This window comes from Entelurus aequoreus, linkage group LG05, assembly GCF_033978785.1.
Source record: "Entelurus aequoreus isolate RoL-2023_Sb linkage group LG05, RoL_Eaeq_v1.1, whole genome shotgun sequence".
NCBI classification, from domain to species: Eukaryota; Metazoa; Chordata; class Actinopteri; order Syngnathiformes; family Syngnathidae; genus Entelurus; species Entelurus aequoreus.
Genome location: NC_084735.1, coordinates 9,058,750 through 9,083,749, shown reverse-complemented (window position 1 = coordinate 9,083,749; position 25,000 = coordinate 9,058,750). Strand labels below are relative to the sequence as shown.

General features: G+C 31.1%; 1 protein-coding gene across 26 annotated transcripts in view; it reads right to left on the bottom strand.

The window, feature by feature from the left end:
• LOC133650131 (neurobeachin-like) overlaps positions 1 to 25,000 on the bottom strand; it is a 237,107-nt gene that overhangs the window by 68,045 nt on the left and 144,062 nt on the right. For 18 of the 26 annotated variants that reach the window (XM_062046977.1, XM_062046985.1, XM_062046978.1 and 15 more), the window contains exons 17-26: positions 24,680 to 24,772; positions 24,478 to 24,586; positions 24,312 to 24,393; positions 21,630 to 21,753; positions 21,358 to 21,550; positions 20,641 to 21,297; positions 16,171 to 16,584; positions 15,882 to 16,099; positions 12,614 to 12,767; positions 4,593 to 4,616 (exon numbers count right to left, since the gene is read on the bottom strand). In XM_062046977.1, the coding sequence (XP_061902961.1) occupies positions 4,593 to 4,616; positions 12,614 to 12,767; positions 15,882 to 16,099; positions 16,171 to 16,584; positions 20,641 to 21,297; positions 21,358 to 21,550; positions 21,630 to 21,753; positions 24,312 to 24,393; positions 24,478 to 24,586; positions 24,680 to 24,772 (2,068 nt within the window). The remainder of the gene's footprint in view (positions 1 to 4,592; positions 4,617 to 12,613; positions 12,768 to 15,881; positions 16,100 to 16,170; positions 16,585 to 20,640; positions 21,298 to 21,357; positions 21,551 to 21,629; positions 21,754 to 24,311; positions 24,394 to 24,477; positions 24,587 to 24,679; positions 24,773 to 25,000) is intronic. The other 8 variants (XM_062046980.1, XM_062046989.1, XM_062046996.1 and 5 more) reach the window with 1 other exon arrangement.

Below are 25,000 nucleotides of genomic sequence, written 5' to 3'. Positions count from 1 at the left end.
AAAGATTTAAACCATTTATCATCACCAAAATATTTTACGTGGGATGGAGTGGATTTTTACACTCATAAAAAATATATATGTGGATTTTTACACTCTTAAAAAACATGTTTTCTAAAATGTAAACCATTTATCATTAACGAAAATATTTTAAATGGGACGGAGTGGATTTTTACACTCTTAAAATATATATATTTTAAAGATTTAAACCATTTATCATCACCAACATATTTTAAATTGGCCAGAGTGGATTTTTACACTCTTAAAAAATATATTTTTTAAAGATTTAAACCAGTTATCAGCACACAATTTTTTTTTTAAATGGACCGGAGTGGATTTTTACACTCTTAAAAAATATGTGTTTTTAAAGATTTAAACCATTTATCATCACCAACATATTTTAAATAGGCCAGAGTGGATTTTTACACTCTAAAAATATATATATTTTAAAGATTTAAACCATTTATCATCACAAAAATATTTTAAATGGACCGGAGTGGATTTTTACACTCTTAAAAAATATATGTTTTTAAAGATTTAAACCATTTATCATCACCAAAATATTTTAAATGGGATGGAGTGGATTTTTACACTCTTAAAAAATATATGTTTTTAAAGATTTAAACCATTTATCATCACCAAAATATTTTAAATGTGATGGAGTGGATTTTCACACTCTTAAAATATATATATTTTAAAGATTTAAACCATTTATCATCACCAAAATATTTTAAATGGGATGGAGTGGATTTTCATACTCTTAAAATATATATTTTTAAAGATTTATACCATTTATCATCACCATCATATTTTAAATGGGCCAGAGTGGATTTTTACACTCTTAAAAAATAATTTTTAAAAAGATTTAAACCATTTATCATCACCAACATATTTTAAATGGGCCAGAGTGGATTTTTACACTCTTAAAAAATTAATTTTTAAAAGATTTAAACCATTTATCATCACCAAAATATTTTAAATGGGCCAGAGTGGATTTTTACACTCTTAAAAAATATATTTTTAAAATATTTAAACCATTTATCATCACCAAAATATTTTAAATGGGATGGAGTGGATTTTTACACTCTTAAAATATATATATTTTAAAGATTTAAACCATTTATCATAACCAAAATATTTTAAATGGGATGGAGTGGATGTTTACACTCTTAAAAAATAGATTTTTTAAAGATTTAAACCATTTATCATCACCATCATATTTTAAATAGGCCAGAGTGGATTTTTACACTATTAAAAATATATATATTTTAAAGATTTAAACCAGTTATCACCAACATATTTTAAATGGGATGGAGTGGATTTTTACACTCTTAAAAAATATATTTTTTTAAATATTTAAACCATTTATCATCACCAAAATATTTTAAATGGGATGGAGTGGATTTTTACACTCTTAAAATATATATATTTTAAAGATTTAAACCATTTATCATCACCAACATATTTTTAATTGGCCAGAGTGGATTTTTACACTCTTAAAAAATATATTTTTAAAATATTTAAACCATTTATCATCACCAAAATATTTTAAATGGGATGGAATGAATTTTTATACTCTTAAAAAATATATTTTTGAAAAGATTTAAACCATTTATCCTCACCAAAATATTTTAAATGGGATGGAGTGGATTTTTATACTCTTAAAAATATATTTTTAAAAGATTTAAACCAGTTATCATCACCAACATATTTTAAATGGGATGGAGTGGATTTTTACACTCTTAAAAAAATACATTTTTTAAAGATTAAACCATTTATCATCACCAACATATTTTAAATGGGCCGGAGTGGATTTTTACACTCTTAAAAAATACATTTTTTTAAATATTTAAACCATTTATCATCACCAAAATATTTTAAATGGGATGGAGTGGATTTTTACACTCTTAAAATATATATATTTTAAAGATTTAAACCATTTATCATCACCAACATATTTTTAATTGGCCAGAGTGGATTTTTACACTCTTAAAATATATATATTTTAAAGATTTAAACCATTTATCATCATCAAAATATTTTACATGGGATGGAGTGGATTTTTACACTCTTAAAAAATAATTTTTTTAAAGATTAAACCATTTATCATAACCAAAATATTTTAAATGGGATTGAGTGGATTTTCACACTCTTAAAATATATATATATATTTTAAAGATTTAAACCATTTATCATCACCAAAATATTTTAAATGGGATGGAGTGGATTTTTACACTCTTAAAAAATATATTTTTAAAAGATTTAAACCATTTATCATCACCAAAATATTTTACGTGGGATGGAGTGGATTTTTACACTGATAAAAAATATATATGTGGATTTTTACACTCTTAAAAAACATGTTTTCTAAAATGTAAACCATTTATCATTAACGAAAATATTTTAAATGGGACGGAGTGGATTTTTACACTCTTAAAATATATATATTTTAAAGATTTAAACCATTTATCATCACCAACATATTTTAAATTGGCCAGAGTGGATTTTTACACTCTTAAAAAATATATTTTTTAAAGATTTAAACCAGTTATCAGCACACAATTTTTTTTTAAAATGGACCGGAGTGGATTTTTACACTCTTAAAAAATATATGTTTTTAAAGATTTAAACCATTTATCATCACCAACATATTTTAAATAGGCCAGAGTGGATTTTTACACTCTAAAAATATATATATTTTAAAGATTTAAACCATTTATCATCACAAAAATATTTTAAATGGACCGGAGTGGATTTTTACACTCTTAAAAAATATATGTTTTTAAAGATTTAAACCATTTATCATCACCAAAATATTTTAAATGGGATGGAGTGGATTTTTACACTCTTAAAAAATATATGTTTTTAAAGATTTAAACCATTTATCATCACCAAAATATTTTAAATGTGATGGAGTGGATTTTCACACTCTTAAAATATATATATTTTAAAGATTTAAACCATTTATCATCACCAAAATATTTTAAATGGGATGGAGTGGATTTTCATACTCTTAAAATATATATTTTTAAAGATTTATACCATTTATCATCACCATCATATTTTAAATGGGCCAGAGTGGATTTTTACACTCTTAAAAAATAATTTTTAAAAAGATTTAAACCATTTATCATCACCAACATATTTTAAATGGGCCAGAGTGGATTTTTACACTCTTAAAAAATTAATTTTTAAAAGATTTAAACCATTTATCATCACCAAAATATTTTAAATGGGATGGAGTGGATTTTTACACTCTTAAAAAATATATATTTTAAAGATTAAACCATTTATCATAACCAAAATATTTTAAATGGGATGGAGTGGATTTTCACACTCTTAAAATATATATATTTTAAAGATTTAAACCATTTATCATCACCAAAATATTTTAAATGGGATGGAGTGGATTTTTACACTCTTAAAAAATATATTGTTTTAAAGATTAAACCATTTATCATAACCAAAGTATTTTAAATGGGATGGAGTGTATTTTTATACTCTTAAAAATATATATTTTTAAAAGATTTAAACTATTTATCATCACCAAAATATTTTAAATGGGATGGAGTGGATTTTTACACTCTTAAAAAATAAATTTTTAAAAGATTTAAACCATTTATCATCACCAAAATATTTTAAATGGGATGGAGTGGATTTTTACACTCTTAAAAAATAAATTTTTTAAAGATTTAAACCATTTATCATCACCAAAATATTTTAAATGGGATGGAGTGGATTTTTATACTCTTAAAATATATATATTTTAAAGATTTAAACCATTTATCATCACCAAAATATTTTAAATGGGCCAGAGTGGATTTTTACACTCTTAAAAAATATATGTTTTTAAAGATTTAAACCATTAATCATCACCAAAATATTTTAAATGGGATGGAGTGGATTTTTACACTCTTAAAAAATACATTTTTTTTAAAGATTAAACCATTTATCATCACCAAAATATTTTACATGGGATGGAGTGGATTTTTATACTCTTAAAAAATATATTTTTTAAAAGATTTAAACCATTTATCATCACCAAAATATTTTAAATGGGCCAGAGTGGATTTTTACACTCTTAAAAATGATATTTTTAAAAGATTTAAACCAGTTATCATCACAAAAATATTTTAAATGGGATGGAGTGGATTTTTACACTCTTAAAAAATACATTTTTTAAAGATTAAACCATTTATCATCACCAAAATATTTTAAATGGGATGGAGTGGATTTTTACACTCTTAAAAAATATATTTTTAAAAGATTTAAACCATTTATCATCACCAACATATTTTAAATGGGCCAGAGTGGATTTTTACACTCTTAAAAATGATATTTTTTAAAGATTTAAACCATTTATCATCACCAAAATAAACAAGCGGAGCTATTAACTCCTTCATAACCAGGACGCACTCAAAGGTGGACATGGAAAATAAGGTCATATTTAAAGGCGGGGGAGGGGAGTGCACCAACATGTCTCATATGGTTTTAAATGCATTTTCTTTTCTTAAATGTTGGCGTCAAAAGGAACAGTGGGTGCACCTCCACCTTGGAAAAAAGCGGGTGAGAAGAGAGGAAGGAAGCAAACTTACACTGCTGGCACTACTCTTAGAACTCTGTACATGCAAACGCCGACAAAGAAGTGGACACAACACAAAACAACACAAGAGAGGAAAAGAAACCAGTAGGTCGTTAAAAGCACAAATTAAGCAGATTCCTTCCAAAAAAAGATTTCAGATGGGAAACTTTCAAGGCTTCGATTTCATGCAAGGAATTTTATTTTTTTTTTCCGAAATAGATGAGGGGTGTCCAAAGGAAAACAATTGATTATAAACGGCACATAAACAAAATATATATTGTAATGTTGACTCTAAGAAAACAAATCTGCCATGCAGGCTTTTTTCTTTACAACTGAAAAAATAATAATGAGCCAAAATCAATGTTGTCAAAAAAAATTTTAACCGATATGAAGGCTCCAATTACTTCAAATATACATTTTTTAAAGATTTAAACCACTTATCATCACCAACATATTTTAAAAGGGATGGAGTGGATTTTTACACTCTCAAAACATATATTTTTTTAAAGATTAAAACCATTTATCATCACCAAAATATTTTACATGGGATGGAGTGGATTTTTACACTCTTAAAAAATATATATTTTAAATATTTAAACCATTTATCATCACCAAAATATTTAAAATGGACCGGAGTGGATTTTTACACTCTTAAAAAGTTATATATTTTTAAAGATTTAAACCATTTATCACCACCAAAATATTTTAAATGGGATGGAGTGGATTTTTATGCTCTTAAAAATATATATTTTTTAAAGATTCAAACCACTTCTCATCACCAAAATATTTTAAAACGGGCCGTAGTGGATTTTTACACTCTTAAAAAATATATGTTTTTAAAGATTTAAACCATGTATCATCACCAAAATATTTTACATGGGATGGAGTGGATTTTTACACTCTTAAAAATATATATTTTAAAGATTTAAATCATTTATCATCACCAAAATATTTTAAATGTGCCAAAGGGATTTTTTACACTCTTAAAAATTATATATTTTTAAATATTTAAACCATTTATTATCACCAAAATATTTTACCTGGGATGGAGTGGATTTTTACACGCTTAAAATATATATTTTAAAGATTGAAATAATTTATCATCACCAAAATATTTTAAATGGCCCGGAGTGGATTTTTACAGTCTTAAAAAATATGTTTTTAAAGATTTAAACCATGTATCATCACCAAAATATTTTAAATGTGCCAAAGGGATTTTTTACTCTCTTAAAAAATATTTTTTTTTAAATATTTAAACCATTTACCATCACCAACATATTTTACATGGGATGGAGTGGATTTTTACACTCTTAAAAAATACATATTTTAAAGATTTAAACCATTTATGATCACCAAAATATTTTAAAATAGGATGGAGTGGATTTTTACACTCTTAAAAAATATATTTTAAAAAGATTTAAAACATTTATCACCAAAATATTTTAAATGGGCCAGAGTGGATTTTTACACTCTTAAACAATATCCATCCATCCATTTTCTACCGCTTATTCCCTTCGGGGTCGCGGGGGGCGCTGGAGCCTATCTCAGCTACAATATTTTTAAAGATTTAAACCATTTATCATCACCAAAATATTGTAAATGGGATGGAGTGAATTTTTACACTTTTAAAACATATTTTTAAAAGATTTAAACCATTTATCATCACCAAAATATTTTAATTGAGATGGAGTGGATTTTTACACGCTTAAAATTATATATTTAAAAAAAGATTAAAACCATTTATCACCACCAAAACATTTTAATTGGGATGGAGTGGATTTCTTCACTCTTAAAAATATTTTTTTAAAGATGTAAACCATGTATCATCACCGAAATATTTTAAATGGGCCAAAGTGGATTTTTACACTCCTAAAAAAAATATATATTTTTAAAGATTTAAACCATTTATCATCACCAAAATATTTTACATGGGATGGAGTGGATTTTTACACTCTTAAAAAATATATAAACCATTTATCATCACCAAAATATTTAAAAAATAGGATGGAGTGGATTTTTACACTCTTAAAAAATATATATATTTTTAAAGATTTAAACCATTTATCATCCCCAAAATATTGTAAATGGGATGGAGTGAATTTTTACACTTTTAAAACATATTTTTTAAAAGATTTAAACCATTTATCATCACCAAAATATTTTAATTGAGATGGAGTGGATTTTTACACGCTTAAAATTATATATTTAAAAAAAGATTAAAACCATTTATCACCACCAAAACATTTTAATTGGGATGGAGTGGATTTTTTCACTCTTAAAAATATTTTTTTAAAGATGTAAACCATGTATCATCACCGAAATATTTTAAAAGGGCCAAAGTGGATTTTTACACTCCTAAAAAAAATATAGATATTTAAAGATTTAAACCATTTATCATCACCAAAATATTTTACATGGGATGGAGTGGATTTTTACACTCTTAAAAATATATTTAAAAAAATATTCAAACCATTTATCATCACCAAAATATTTTAAAAATAGGATGGAGTGGATTTTCACACTCTTAAAAAATATATTTTAAAAATATTTAAACCATTTATCACCAAAATATTTTAAATGGGCCAGAGTGGATTTTTACACTCTTAAACATTATATATATTTTTAAAGATTTAAACCATTTATCATCACCAAAATATTGTAAATGGGATGGAGTGAATTTTTACACTTTTAAAACATATTTTTAAAAGATTTAAACCATTTATCATCACCAAAATATTTTAATTGAGATGGAGTGGATTTTTACACGCTTAAAATTATATATTTTAAAAAGATTTAAACCATTTATCACCACCAAAACATTTTAATTGGGATGGAGTAGATTTAATCACTCTTAAAAATATTTTTCTAAAGATTTAAATAATTTATCATCACCAACATATTTTAAATGAGATGGAGTGGATTTTTACACTCTTAAAATATATATATTTTTTAAAGATTTAAACCATGTATCATCACCGAAATATTTTAAATGGGCCAAAGTGGATTTTTACACTCTTAAAAAATATATTTTTTAAAGATTTAAACCATTTATCATCACCAACATATTTTAAATGAGATGGAGTGGATTTTTACACTCTTAAAATATATATATTTTTAAAGATTCAAACAATGTATCATCACCGAAATATTTTAAATGGGCCAAAGTGGATTTTTACACTCTTAAAACATATATTTTTTAAAGATTTAAACCATTTATCATCACCAAAATATTTTACATGGGATGGAGTGGATTTTTACACTCTTAAAAATATATTTAAAAAAATATTCAAACCATTTATCATCACCAAAATATTTTTAAAATAGGATGGAGTGGATTTTCACACTCTTAAAAAATATATTTTAAAAAGATTTAAACCATTTATCACCAAAATATTTTAAATGGGCCAGAGTGGATTTTTACACTCTTAAACATTATATATATTTTTAAAGATTTAAACCATTTATCATCACCAAAATATTGTAAATGGGATGGAGTGAATTTTTACACTTTTAAAACATATTTTTAAAAGATTTAAACCATTTATCACCACCAAAACATTTTAATTGAGATGGAGTGGATTTTTACACGCTTAAAATTATATATTTAAAAAAAGATTAAAACCATTTATCACCACCAAAACATTTTAATTGGGATGGAGTGGATTTTTTCACTCTTAAAAATATTTTTTTAAAGATGTAAACCATGTATCATCACCGACATATTTTAAATGGGCCAAAGTGGATTTTTACACTCTTAAAAAAAATATATATTTTTAAAGATTTAAACCATTTATCATCACCAAAATATTTTAAATGGGCCAGAGTGGATTTTTACACTCTTAAACAATATATATATTTTTAAAGATTTAAACCATTTATCATCACCAAAATATTGTAAATGGGATGGAGTGAATTTTTACACTTTTAAAACATATTTTTAAAAGATTTAAACCATTTATCACCACCAAAACATTTTAATTGGGATGGAGTAGATTTTTTCACTCTTAAAAATATTTTTTTAAAGATTTAAACCATTTATCATCACCAACATATTTTAAATGAGATGGAGTGGATTTTTACACTCTTAAAAAATATATATTTTAAAGATTTAAACCATTTATCATCACCAAAATATTTTAAATGGGCCGGAGTGGATTTTTACACTCTTAAAATATATATATTTTAAAGATTTAAACCATTTATCATCACCAACATATTTTAAATGGGCCAGAGTGGATTTTTACACTCTTAAAAAATATATGTTTTTAAAGATTTAAACCATTTATCATCACCAAAATATTTTAAATGGGATGGAGTGGATTTTTACACTCTTAAAAAATACATTTTTTAAAGATTAAACCATTTATCATCACCAAAATATTTTAAATGGGATGGAGTGGATTTTTACACTCTTAAAAAATACATTTTTTAAAGATTAAACCAGTTATCATCACCAACATATTTTAAATGGGCCAGAGTGGATTTTTACACTCTTAAAAAATATATTTTTAAAATATTTAAACCATTTATCATCACCAAAATATTTTAAATGGGATGGAGTGGATTTTTACACTCTTAAAAAATACATTTTTTAAAGATTTAAACCATTTATCATCACCAAAATATTTTAAATGGGATGGAGTGGATTTTTATACTCTTAAAATATATATATTTTAAAGATTTAAACCATTTATCACCACCAACATATTTTAAATGGGCCAGAGTGGATTTTTACACTCTTAAAAAATATATGTTTTTAAAGATTTAAACCATTTATCATCACCAAAATATTTTAAATGGGCCAGAGTGGATTTTTACACTCTTAAAAAATATATGTTTTTAAAGATTTAAACCATTTATCATCACCAAAATATTTTAAATGGGCCAGAGTGGATTTTTACACTCTTAAAATATATATATTTTAAAGATTTAAACCATTTATCATCACCAAAATATTTTAAATGGGCCAGAGTGGATTTTTACACTCTTAAAATATATATATTTTAAAGATTTAAACCATTTATCATCACCAAAATATTTTAAAATAGGATGGAGTGGATTTTTACACTCTTAAAAAATATATTTTAAAAAGATTTAAACCATTTATCACCACCAAAACATTTTAATTGGGATGGAGTAGATTTAATCACTCTTAAAAATATTTTTCTAAAGATTTAAATAATTTATCATCACCAACATATTTTAAATGAGATGGAGTGGATTTTTACACTCTTAAAATATATATATTTTTAAAGATTTAAACCATGTATCATCACCGAAATATTTTAAATGGGCCAAAGTGGATTTTTACACTCCTAAAAAAAAATATATTTTTAAAGATTTAAACCATTTATCATCACCAAAATATTTTAAAATAGGATGGAGTGGATTTTTACACTCTTAAAAAATATATTTTAAAAAGATTTAAACCATTTATCACCACCAAAACATTTTAATTGGGATGGAGTAGATTTAATCACTCTTAATTTTTTTTTCTAAAGATTTAAATAATTTATCATCACCAACATATTTTAAATGAGATGGAGTGGATTTTTACACTCTTAAAATATATATATTTTTAAAGATTTAAACCAGTTATCATCACCAACATATTTTAAATGGGATGGAGTGGATTTTTACACTCTTAAAAAATATATAAACCATTTATCATCACCAAAATATTTAAAAAATAGGATGGAGTGGATTTTCACACTCTTAAAAAATATATTTTAAAAAGATTTAAACCATTTATCACCAAAATATTTTAAATGGGCCAGAGTGGATTTTTACACTCTTAAACATTATATATATTTTTAAAGATTTAAACCATTTATCATCACCAAAATATTGTAAATGGGATGGAGTGAATTTTTACACTTTTAAAACATATTTTAAAAAGATTTAAACCATTTATCATCACCAAAATATTTTAATTGAGATGGAGTGGATTTTTACACGCTTAAAATTATATATTTAAAAAAAGATTTAAACCATTTATTACCACCAAAACATTTTAATTGGGATGGAGTGGATTTTTTCACTCTTAAAAATATTTCTTTAAAGATGTAAACCATGTATCATCACCGAAATATTTTAAATGGGCCAAAGTGGATTTTTACACTCCTAAAAAAATATATATTTTTTTAAAGATTTAAACCATTTATCATCACCGAAATATTTTACATGGGATGGAGTGGATTTTTACACTCTTAAAAATATATTTAAAAAAATATTCAAACCATTTATCATCACCAAAATATTTTTAAAATAGGATGGAGTGGATTTTCACACTCTTAAAAAATATATTTTAAAAAGATTTAAACCATTTATCACCAAAATATTTTAAATGGGCCAGAGTGGATTTTTACACTCTTAAACAATATATATATTTTTAAAGATTTAAACCATTTATCATCACCAAAACATTTTAATTGGGATGGAGTAGATTTTTTCACTCTTAAAAATATTTTTTTAAAGATTTAAACCATTTATCATCACCAACATATTTTAAATGAGATGGAGTGGATTTTTACACTCTTAAAATATATATATTTTTAAAGATTTAAACCATGTATCATCACCGAAATATTTTAAATGGGCCAAAGTGGATTTTTACACTCCTAAAAAAATATATTTTTTTAAAGATTTAAACCATTTATCATCACCAAAATATTTTAAATGGGCCGAAGTGGATTTTTACACTCTTAAAAAATATATCAAAAAAAATATTCAAACCATTTATTATCACCAAAATATTTTAAAATAGGATGGAGTGGATTTTTACACTCTTAAAAAATATATTTAAAAAAGATTTAAACCATTTATCACCACCAAAACATTTTAATTGGGATGGAGTAGATTTAATCACTCTTAAAAATATTTTTCTAAAGATTTAAATAATTTATCATCACCAACATATTTTAAATGAGATGGAGTGGATTTTTACACTCTTAAAATATATATATTTTTAAAGATTTAAACCATGTATCATCACCGAAATATTTTAAATGGGCCAAAGTGGATTTTTACACTCCTAAAAAAAATATATTTTTAAAGATTTAAACCATTTATCATCACCAAAATATTTTACATGGGATGGAGTGGATTTTTACACTCTTAAAAAAATATATATTTTAAAGATTTAAACCATTTATCATCACCAAAATATTTTAAATGGGATGGAGTGGATTTTTACACTCTTAAAAAATATATTTTTTAAAGATTCAAACCATTTATCATCACCAAAATATTTTAAACGGGCCGGAGTGGATTTTTACACTCTTAAAAAATATATTTAAAAAAATATTCAAACCATTTATCATCACCAAAATATTTTAAAAATAGGATGGAGTGGATTTTTACACTCTTAAAAAATATATTTTAAAAAGATTTAAATAATTTATCATCACCAACATATTTTAAATGAGATGGAGTGGATTTTTACACTCTTAAAATATATATATTTTTAAAGATTTAAACCATGTATCATCACCGAAATATTTTAAAAGGGCCAAAGTGGATTTTTACACTCCTAAAAAAATATATATTTTTAAACATTTAAACCATTTATCATCACCAAAATATTTTAAATGGGATGGAGTGAATTTTTACACTCTTAAAAAATATATAAACCATTTATCATCACCAAAATATTTAAAAAATAGGATGGAGTGGATTTTTACACTCTTAAAAAATATATTTTAAAAAGATTTAAACCATTTATCATCACAAAAAATATTATTATAATAGTTTACACTCTCAAAAAAATATTTTGTCTGAAGGTAATTTAAATATTTAAGTGTTCAAAAAAATAATAATTTAAATATAACTTATTTTTTTAACAGTCTTTGGACTGAGACCCTTCCAGTTCCAAACTTGAGGAGAATCCTAAAGGTTAAAAAAATACATATTTATAAAATGAAAAGTGTTAGTGAAGTTTCAGTTTGGACACCCCTGGTGTAAACAAAGCAGTTGCCTGTAAGAAGCGGCTGCAGTTTCCCCTCCCGCCAGGGGGGGGCGCGGTGGTGGACTTACAGAGGGCGAGGTGGCAGCAGACAGGAGAGGCAGGATGCCCCCACAGGCGATGATGATGTTGTCCACCATCTGGGAGATGAGGTGGATGGTGTTGTGCACGAAGATGATGTTCTCGTTGCTGTTGACGAAGTCCATCACCGACTTGGTGGAGTGACTGAGGAGACAAGCCCTTAGTCACATGACCACTCAGTTACTCAATCATGTAATGAGTGACATCGTTAAAAAAGACTTCCTGGAACTTCAAACACAGCTGCAGAGGAAGAGTCTGATCTGAGAGGTTTTATTCCATTTTTGGAGTTATGCACAGGTGCATTTATTTTAAAAAAAGAAAAAAAGAATGAATGTCAGGGCAAGCAGAAAGAAAGAAATATATATACATATATATACATATATATATATATATATATATATATATATATATATATATATATATATATATATATATATATATATATATATATATATATATATATATATATATATATATATATATATATATATATATATATATATATATATATATATATATAAATATATATATATATATATATATATGTATATATATATATATATATATATATATATACATATATATATATATATATACATATATATATATATATATACATATATATATATATATATATATATATATATATATATATATATATATATATGTATATATATATGTATATATATATGTATATATATATATATATGTATATATAATAAATAAATAAATAAAATATTACATATATATATATATATATATACATATACTAATTAATATATATATATATATATACATATACTAATTAATATATATATATATATATATATATATATATATATATATATATATACACACACGCACACACACACACACACATATAAAGTAAAAGTAAAATACAAATATTACATATTTTATATACAGTATATACTTATAGATATATACTGTATATATAAAATATTACATGTATACATATACTTATATATATACACACACATAAGTACATATGTTTATTTACATACATATATACGCATACATAAATACATATTTATACACACATATATTACATACACCTTAGTACATATATTTATATATATACACATACAGTATATACATATGTACATAGATATCTATTTTCATATATATAAATAAATATTCATATATATCTATTTACATGTACATACACACACATCTATTTACATATATACATACAGTACATAAACATGTGTCCATATATACATACATAAATATATAAACATGTATACACACATGTACATATATACACATATGGACATATATATACTCATATATGCATATGTACATACATTTATATATACACACATACATATATACATGTATATACATATATTTACACTTACATATGTAGATATTACATATTTATATATATATATATATTTATATATATATATATATATATATATATATATATATATATATATATATATATATATATATATATATATATATATATATATATATATTTTTACACGCACATAAATATTACATATATATATAAATATATAGCATATATATATATAACATGTGCATATATACTGTATATATATACGGTATATATAAAACATATCCCTGCAACCCCAAAAAGGGACAAGTGGTAGAAAATGGATGGATGGATGGATGGATATATATATATATATATATATATATATATATATATATATATATATATATATATATATATATATATATATATATATATATATATATATATATATGTATATATATATATATATATACATATATATATATATATATATTAATTTATTTATAGAAAAATATATATGTACATATGTATATGTATATATATATATATATGCATATATATATATATATATATATATATATGCATATATATATATATATATGCATATATATATATATATATATATATATATATATATATATATATATATATATATATATATATATATATATATATATATATATATATATATATATATATATATATATATAAATTAAGATAGCTAGTGATTAACACATTAGTTGCCATCCAGCAATTCTACTTGCCCGCTAGCAAATAGCGCCCAAGTCGCCAGCTAGCGATTGACAGCTTTAGCTGCCAGCCAGTGACTAGCGCACTCGTTGCAGTCTAGAGATTAGCGCACTAGTTGTCAGCTAGCGATTAACGCCGTAGTTGTCAGCTAGCGACTAGCACGCTAGTTGTCAGCTAGCGATTAACGCCGTAGTTGTCAGCAAGCAATTAGCACACAAGTTGTCAGCTAGCAATTAACGCTGTAGTTGTCAGCTAGCAATTAGCACACTAGTTGTCAGCTAGCGATTAGCACACTAGTTGTCAGCTAGTGATTAGCATCATAGTTGTCAGCTAGCGATTAGCACACTAGTTGTCAGATAGCGATTATCACACTATTTGTCAGACAGTGATTAACGCTGTAGTTGTCAGCTAGCAATTAGCACACTAGTTGTCAGCTAGCGATTAGCGCTGCAGTTGTCAGCTAGCAATCAGCACACTAGTTGTCAGCTAGCGATTAGCACACTAGTTGTCAGCTACCGATTATCACACTAGTTGTCAGATAGCGATGAACGCCGTAGTTGTCAGCTAGCAATCAGCACACTAGTTGTCAGCTAGCGATTAACGCCATAGTTGTCAGCTAGCGATTAGCACTCTAGTTGTTAGCCAGCGACTACCACACTAGTTGTCAGCTAGCGATTAACGCCGTAGTTGTCAGCTAGCGACTAGCACACTAGTTGTCAGCTAGTTATTAACGCCGTAGTCGTCAGCTAGCGATTAGCACACTAGTTGTCAGCTAGCGATTAACACCGTAGTTGTCAGATAGCGATTAACACCGTAGTTGTCAGCTAGGGATTAGCACTCTAGTTGTCAGCTAGCGACTACCACACTAGTTGTCAGCTAGCGATTAACGTCGTAGTTGTCAGCTAGCGACTAGCACACTAGTTGTCAGATAGCGATGAACGCCGTAGTTGTCAGCAAGCAATTAGCACACTAGTTGTCAGCTAGTGATTAACGCCATGGTTGTCAGCTAGCGATTAGCACTCTAGTTGTAAGCTAGCGACTACCACACTAGTTGTCAGCTAGCGATTAACGCCGTAGTTGTCAGCTAGCGACTAGCACACTAGTTGTCAGCTAGTTATTAACGCCGTAGTCGTCAGCTAGCGATTAGCACACTAGTTAGCAGCTAGCGGCTGTGGTGTATGAAGTGAGAGGACAAGAGAGAATACCTGCGCCACACGTGCACGTCAGTCTCCAGGGCAAACAGCAGGTCTGTGAGCAGTCTCTGGTGCATGGGAGACCACTTGAACTCTGGGATCCGGAACATGGTGGTCCGGGGACCCGGGCTGAACTGCCTGCGCTGCTCCTCCGTCATGGGCATGCCTCGGAAACCCAGATCCACGCGCAGGTCTCGCTCCAGCTGGGCGGCGCTGCGGCCGTGCAGAGCCTGCGGCGCAAGAAGCGAGTCTGGAATCATCCGGACCCGAACGTGGTATCTCCCAAGAACTAACGGCTCACCTGCGTGGTGGCGGTGGTCTGGATCTTCTTGGCGTCTTTTTCCTTGCCGTCGTCCGACCTCTCCGTGTCCGAAGTCACGCTGGCCGCGTCTCCGCCCGCCTTGGAGCCGGCGCCGTCCACCTCGGCGCCGGACGCCGCCGGTCCCTCGGGGAAGTCCGTCTGCTGAGAGGCTCCTCGGTTCTGGGCCCGGCTCTCTGCGATGGAGCTGATGTCCGCCAGCGGGCTCTGGATCTTGAAGGGTCCGTCCTCGGGGAGCTCCCCGGCGCCGTGGACCCGGGTCAAGTCGGAGCCGCAGCTGGTCATGTGCGCCAGCAGGCTGAGGTCGTCGCTGGCGCCGGGAGGGGGGGGCTGGTCCGGACTCGGCAGCACCAGGGCGTCGCTGGCAGCCAGAGCAGGAAGCAGCTTCTCGTCAACCTTTTCAAAATAGTAGTCTGGGTTATGACAACAGATGTTGTTCAAAACGTTAGCATCAGCATCTTTTCTCAGTCGCACTTTTGTGGCCATAGAAACTTTTATTTTGAAGGTAGGGATGGGCCATACGGCCATAAATCTATATCGATAACGATATATATCACCTTATATTTTTTGGTAAATATCAAAACAATATAACAGCTATTTAGACAAGTATGAGGAAAGTGGCCTTTTATTTTGAAGGTAGGGTTGGGCGATACGGCCTAAAATCTATATCGATATATATATAATCGGTAAATATCAATACAATATAACAGCTATTTAGACAAATATGAGGAAAGTGGCCTTTTATTTTGAAGGTAGGGATGGGCGATACGGCCTAAAATCTATATCGATATATATAATTGGTAAATATCAATACAATATAACAGCTATTTAGACAAATATGAGGAAAGTGGACTTTTATTTTGAAGGTAGGGATGGGCGATACGGCCTAAAATTTATATTGATACCGATATATATCATCATATATTATTTGGTAAATACGGACAAGCGGTAGAAAACGGATGAATGGATGGATAACAGCTATTTAGACAAATATGAAGAAAGAGTCCTTTTATTTTGAAGGCAGGGATGGACTAATATCTACAGTATATCAATACTTTTCACCATATATTTTTTGGTAAATATCAGTACAATATATCAGCTATTTGGACAAATATGAGGAAAGTGGCCTTTTATTTTGAAGGTAGGGAAGGGCGATACGGCCTAAAATCTATATCAATATACAAACGTTTGTATATATCACCATACATTATTCGGTAAATGTCAATACAATACAACAGCTATTTAGACAAATATGAGGAAAGAGACCTTTTATTTTGAAGGTCGGGATGGGCCATACGGCCTACAATCTATATCGATAACGATATAAATCACCTTATATTTTTTGGTAAATATCAAAACAATATAACAGCTATTTAGACAAGTATGAGGAAAGTGGCCTTTTATTTTGAAGGTAGGGTTGGGCGATACGGCCTAAAATCTATATCGATATATATAATCGTTAAATATCAATACAATATAACAGCTATTTAGACAAATATAAGGAAAATGGCCTTTTATTTTGAAGGTAGGGTTGGGCGATACGGCCTGAAATCTATATCGATATATGTAATCTGTAAATACCAATACAATGTAACAGCTATTTAGACAAATATGAGGAAAGTGGACTTTTATTTTCAAGGTAGGGATGGGCGATACGGCCTAAAATTTATATCGATACCGATATATATCATCATATATTATTTGGTAAATACGGACAAGCGGTAGAAAACGGATGAATGGATGGATAACAGCTATTTAGACAAATATGAAGAAAGAGTCCTTTTATTTTGAAGGCAGGGATGGACTAATATCTACAGTATATCAATACTTTTCACCATACATTTTTTGGTAAATATCAGTACAATATATCAGCTATTTGGACAAATATGAGGAAAGTGGCCTTTTATTTTGAAGGTAGGGATGGGCGATACGGCCTAAAATCTATATTGATAATATATATCACCATATATTATTTGGTAAATATCACTACAATATAACAGCTATTTAGACAAATATGAGGAAAGTGCCCTTTTATTTTGAAGGTTTGGATGGGCGATACGGCCTAAAATCTATATTGATAATATATATCACCATATATTATTTGGTAAATATCACTACAATATAACAGCTATTTAGACAAATATGAGGAAAGTGCCCTTTTATTTTGAAGGCAGGGATGGGCCATACGGCCTAAAATCTATATCGATAATGATACACCTAGTGTGTGTGACAATCATTGGTACTTTAACTTTTATATCACCTTATATTATTTGGTAAATATCAATACAATACAACAGCTATTTAGACAAATATGAGGAAAGTGGCCTTTTATTTTGAAGGTAGGGATGGGCGATACGGCCTACAATCTATATCAATAACGATACACCTAGTGTGTGTGTGACAATCATTGGTACTTTAACTTGAATATATATCACCTTATATTATTTGGTAAATATCAATACAATATAACAGCTATTTAGACAAATATGAGGAAAGTGGCCTTTTATTTTGAAGGTAGGGATGGGCGATACGGCCTAAAATCTATATCGATATATATAATCAGTAAATATCAATACAATATAACAGCTATTTAGACAAATATGAGGAAAGTGGACTTTTATTTTCAAGGTAGGGATGGGCGATACGGCCTAAAATGTATATCGATACCGATATATATCATCATATATTATTTGGTAAATACGGACAAGCGGTAGAAAACGGATGGATGGATGGATAACAGCTATTAAGACAAATATGAAGAAAGGGTCCTTTTATTTTGAAGGCAGGGATGGGCGATATGGACTTATATCTATATCAATATTTTACACCATATATTATTTGGTAAATATCAATACAATATAACAGCTATTTAGACAAATATGAGGAAAGTGGCCTTTTATTTTGAAGGTCGGGATAGGCCATACGGCTTACAATCTATATCGATAACGATATATATCACCTTGTATTATTTGGTATATATCAATACAATATAACAGCTATTTAGACAAATATGAGGAAAGTGGCCTTTTATTTTGAAGGTACGGATGGGCCATACGGCCTACAATCTATATCGATAACGATATATATCACCTTGTATTATTTGGTATATATCAATACAATATAACAGCTATTTAGACAAATATGAGGAAAGTGGCCTTTTATTTTGAAGGTAGGGATGGGCCATACGGCCTACAATCTATATCGATAACGATATATATCACCTGATATTATTTGGTGAACATCAATACAATGTAACAGCTATTTAGAGAAATATGAGGAAAGTGGCCTTTTATTTTGAAGGTAGGGATGGGCGATACGGCCTAAAATCTATATCGATATATATATCACCTTATATTATTTGGTAAATATCAATACAATATAACAGCTATTTAGACAAATATGAGGAAAGTGGCCTTTTATTTTGAAGGTTGGGATGGGCGATACGGCCTAAAATCTATATCGATATATATATCACCTTATATTATTTGGTAAATATCAATACAACAGCTATTTAGACAAATATGAGGAAAGTGGCCTTTTATTTTGAAGGTTGGGATAGGCCATACGGCTTACAATCTATATCGATAACGATATATATCACCTTATATTATTCTGTAAATATCAATACAATGTAACAGCTATTTAGACAAATATGAGGAAAGTGGCCTTTTATTTTGAAGGTAGGGATGGGCGATACGGCCTAAAATCTATATCGATATATACATCACCGTAAATTATCCTGTAAATATCAATACAATATAACAGCTATTTAGACAAATATGAGGGAAGTGGCCTTTTATTTTGAAGGTAGGGATGGGCGATACAGCCTAAAATCTATATCGATAACGATACACCTAGTGTGTGTGTGACAATCATTGGTACTTTAACTTTAATATATATCACCTTATATTATTTGGTAAATATCAATACAATGTAACAGCTATTTAGACAAATATGAGGAAAGTGGCCTTTTATTTTGAAGGGAGGGATGGGCCATACGGTCTACAATCTATATCGATATATATATATCACTGTACATTATTCGGTAAACATCAATACAATATAACAGCTATTAAGACAAATATGAGGAAAGTGGCCTTTTATTTTGAAGGTAGGGATGGGCGATACGGCCTAAAATTGATATTGATACCGATATATATCATCATATATTATTTGGTAAATACGAACAAGCGGTAGAAAATGGATGGACGGATAGATACTGTAGGACAACATTAGGGATAAGTTAGCAAAGTTAGCATTAGCATGACTGATTAGCATCGACAGTAGATAAATCGGGCATTACGGATAAGTTAGCAATATAAACCTTAGCTACTAATTAGCATGATTGATTATCATATACAGCAGTTAGATACTGTCGGACAACATTACGGAGAGTTTATTTGCCGCCATGGTGGAGGGACGTTAGCCACGTGAGGCGTCACGCGGTCCTACCTTGCTGAAGAGGAAGCCGTTGTTGCTGGGCACGCTGTCCTTCTCGTCGGCCAGCGTGATGAGGGGCCCCATGTTGCCCTCGTCCGCCAGCGTGACCCCCGCCAGACCCAGCCCCAGCCCGGCCCCCGACCCGGCCGCGTCCTCCTTGGGCACCAGGCCGCCGTTGAGGTTCTGGACCACGGCGCAGTAGGCGCTGTCCAGGAGCGAGTCCACCTCCACCAGGGGGCCGTTCTCCATGCCGCCCCCTCCGCCGGCCCCGCCCAGGCCCTCGGGGGACAAGTCCAGGTCGTCCAGCTTGACCTCGGTGGCCTCCACCTTCTCGGCCTTGATGTCCACCAGCAGGTCGTGGACCTCCACCCTCACGCCGGGGCCGCCGGGCTCCGACGGCGTCAGGGCGTCGGGCCGCTTGACGACGCCCTCCGCCAGGAGGTTCCGCGAGTCGCCGGCGGCGCCCTCGCCGTACTCCGCCTCGCTCTCGGGCGTCTGCGATATGTCGTCCATCTCCAGGTTGCCGTTGACGACGGGGGCGGGGGAGGCGGACAGGCCGGAGATGGTGGACACGGAGCCCTTCTTACCCTTCTTCATGTTCTCCTCCTCCTGCCGCTGGTACTCCTCGTACATCTTGGCCAGGTACTCCTTGTGGGCCTCGTACGTCACCTGGCACACGGGGGGGCGGGTCACGTGACGGCGGGCGATAAGAAGGGGCGGCGCTCTTACCTTGGAGTGCGCGATGGACAGCGTGTCCACCCAGACCCGCCAGCCCCCCCACTCGTACTTGATGGCATGGTAGAGCAGGATCCGGAAGATGTTGTAGACCATCTCCGTGATCTTCTGCTCCTCGGGGTTCTTGGGGTTGATGTAGCCCAGCGAGAACATCCAGTCCTGCCACACCGAGCACTGCAGCAGACACCTGCCACACAGCAAACATTACACACAGCCGCTCCGGCACCGGCACCGGCACCTGCACCGGAACCCAGGCGCGCGCTCACCGCCGGTTCTCCCGGCTGTTGCTGAAGAGCTTGATCATGTCGGAGAGGAAGAGTCTCCTCACTTCCATCAGCTCCGCGCTGGGCGAGGAGTTCTTCAGCAGCGTGGCCACCACCTTCAGGATCACTGCAACCGTGGTTAGCGTTAGCATCGAGTTAGCACCACTGAGTAGACTCTACGGTAGTTAGATAGCGGGTTACGAATAAGTTAGCAATGTTAGCACCTAATTAGCATGATTGATTAGCGTCGACAGTAAATAAATATGACAACATTACGGGTAAGTTAGCAATGTTAGCATTAGCATCTAATTAGCATGATTGATTAGCGTCGACAGTAAATAGATATGACAACATTACGGGTAAGTTAGCAATTCTAGCATTAGCATCTAATTAGCATGATTGATTAGCGTCGACAATAGTTAGATATGACAACATTACGGATAAGTTAGCAATGTTAGCATTAGTATCTAATTAGCATGATTGATTAGCGTCTACAGTAGTTAGATAGGTCAACATTATGAACTAGGTAGCAATGTTAACATTAGCATCTAATTAGCATGATTGATTAGCGTCTACAGTAGTTAGATAGGTCAACATTATGAACCAGGTAGCAATGTTAGCATAGCATCTAATTAGCATAACTGATTAGCGTCGACAGTAAATAGATATGACAACATTACGGATAAGTTAGCAATGTTAGCATTAGTATCTAATTAGCATGATTGATTAGCGTCTACAGTAGTTAGATAGGACAACATTATGAACTAGGTAGCAATGTTAACATTAGCATCTAATTAGCATGATTGATTAGCGTCTACACTAGTTAGATAGGACAACATTATGAACTAGGTAGCAATGTTAGCATTAGCATCTAATTAGCATGATTGATTAGCGTCGACAGTAAATAGATATGACAACATTACGGGTAAGTTAGCAATTCTAGCATTAGCATCTAATTAGCATGATTGATTAGCGTCTACAGTAGTTAGATAGGACAACATTATGAATTAGGTAGCAATGTTAACATTAGCATCTAATTAGCATGATTGATTAGCGTCTACAGTAGTTAGATAGGACAACATTATGAACTAGGTAGCAATGTTAGCATTAGCATCTATCTAGCACGGTTGATCAGGGTCCACGGAAGTTAGATAGGACAACATTATGGACTAGGTAGCAATGTTAGCATTAGCATCTAATTAGCATGACTGATTAGCGTCGACGGTAGTTAGATAGGGGGTTACGAATAAGTTAGCAATGTTAGCATTAGCATCTAATAAGCATGATTGATTAGCGTCTACAGTAGTTAGATAGGACAAGATTATAGATAAGTTAGCAATGTTAGCTTTAGCATCTCATTAGCATGACTGATTAGCGTCCACGGTAGTTAGATAGGGAGTTACGAATAAGTTAGCAATGTTAGCATTAGCATCTAATTAGCACGATTGATTAGCGTCTACAGTAGTTAAATAGGGGGTTACGAATAAGTTAGCAATGTTAGCATTAGCATCTAATTAGCATGATTGATTAGCGTCTACAGTAGTTGGATAGGACAAGATTATAGATAAGTTAGCAATGTTAGCTATAGCATCTCATTAGCATGACTGATTAGTGTCGACGGTAGTTAGATAGGGAGTTACGAATAAGTTAGCAATGTTAGCATTAGCATCTAATTAGCACAATTGATTAGCGTCTACAGTAGTTAGATAGGACAACATTACGGATAAGTTAGCAATGTAAGCATAAGCATCTAATTAGCACGATTGATTAGCGTCAACAGTAGTTAGGACAATATTACAGCTAAGTTAGCAATGTTAGCATTAGCAACTAATTAGCATGATTGATTAGCGTCTACAGTAGTTAGATATGACAACATTAAGAACTAGCTAGTGATATGATAGTGCTAGCATCTAATTAGCACGATTGATTAGCGTCGACAGTAGATAGATATGACAACATTACGGATAAGTTAGCAATGTTAGCATTAACAACTATTTAGCATGATTGATTAGCATCTACAATAGTTAGGACAACATTACAGATAAGTTCGCAATGTTAGCATTAGGATCTAATTGGCATGACTGATTAGCATCGACAGTAAATAAATAGGACATTACGGTTAAGTTAGCAGTGTAAGCATTAGCATCTAATTAGCATCTACAGTAGTTAGATAGGACAACATTACAGATGAGTTATCAATGTTAGCATTACCAACTAATTAGCATGATTGATTAGCATCTACAGTAGTGAGATACTGCAGGACAACATTATGGATAAGTTAGCAATGTAAGCATTAGCATCTTATTAGCATGATTGATTAGCGTCTACAGTAGTTAGATAGGACAACAATATGAACTAGGTAGCAATGTTAGCATTAGCATCTAATTAGAATGATTGATTAAGAGCTAATTAGATGTGAGGAAAATGATGATAGATATTAAGTGCTTTTTATTTAACATTAGTTTATTGAAACTAGTTAGCATTTTTTTATTAAAATCCAACCAGATTACAGATGCTAAATTAGCAACATTAGCATATAATTAGCATCATAATTAACACCAATTAGATGAAAACATTCCAGATAAATATAATGTTAGCATGATTAATTTAATTAGACATGCTAACATGTTAGCCTTAGCCGCGTTACCATAGCAACGTTAGCCATCGGGGGGGGGGGGGACTTACTGGGGTTTTGAATCTTGATGGTGGAGTCGGGCTCGGGGTGTGGCTTGTGGACCACCTGGGTGCACACCTGCTCCGTCAGGATCTGGAAGCGGAGGAACAGGGGGGTGGGGGGGGGGGGGTGGAGTGAGGGCTGGGCGCCGTGGCAACGAGCGGGCCAACCACGTACCTCGTACAGAGTGTTGTAGGTGGTGATGGAGACGTTGTTGGTGTGCATCATCAGCCTCTCACCCAGCAGCGTGAACAGACTGTGGGTGTGCATGATCTCCACCTTCCTCCTGCACACACACACACACAACAACAACAACAGGGAGCGTTTCATTCGTCAAGCAGGCGCACATTCAGCGGGCGGAGACGGAGGGAGAACTGACTTGTGTCCCAGGTGCTTGAGGAAGTATCCGAGTACTTTGAGGGCCTGGACTCGAATACTCTCGCTCTTGGAGGCCAGCAGCTTGCAGATCACCCTGGCACACATAATAATAATAATCAGTTAAATAATTATATTGATAAATCAATGTTGTTATGAATTATTGATCTAATTACTTCACATCAATTATTACACTTTGAAATATTTGTTGGGAAAAACAATTGCATATTTTTGTGTGTTTGCCAAAAAAAAACTAATTCTAAACCTTAAACATACAAAATAATAATAATAAAAACTTATAGTGAGATTTAAGTGTTGAAAGTAA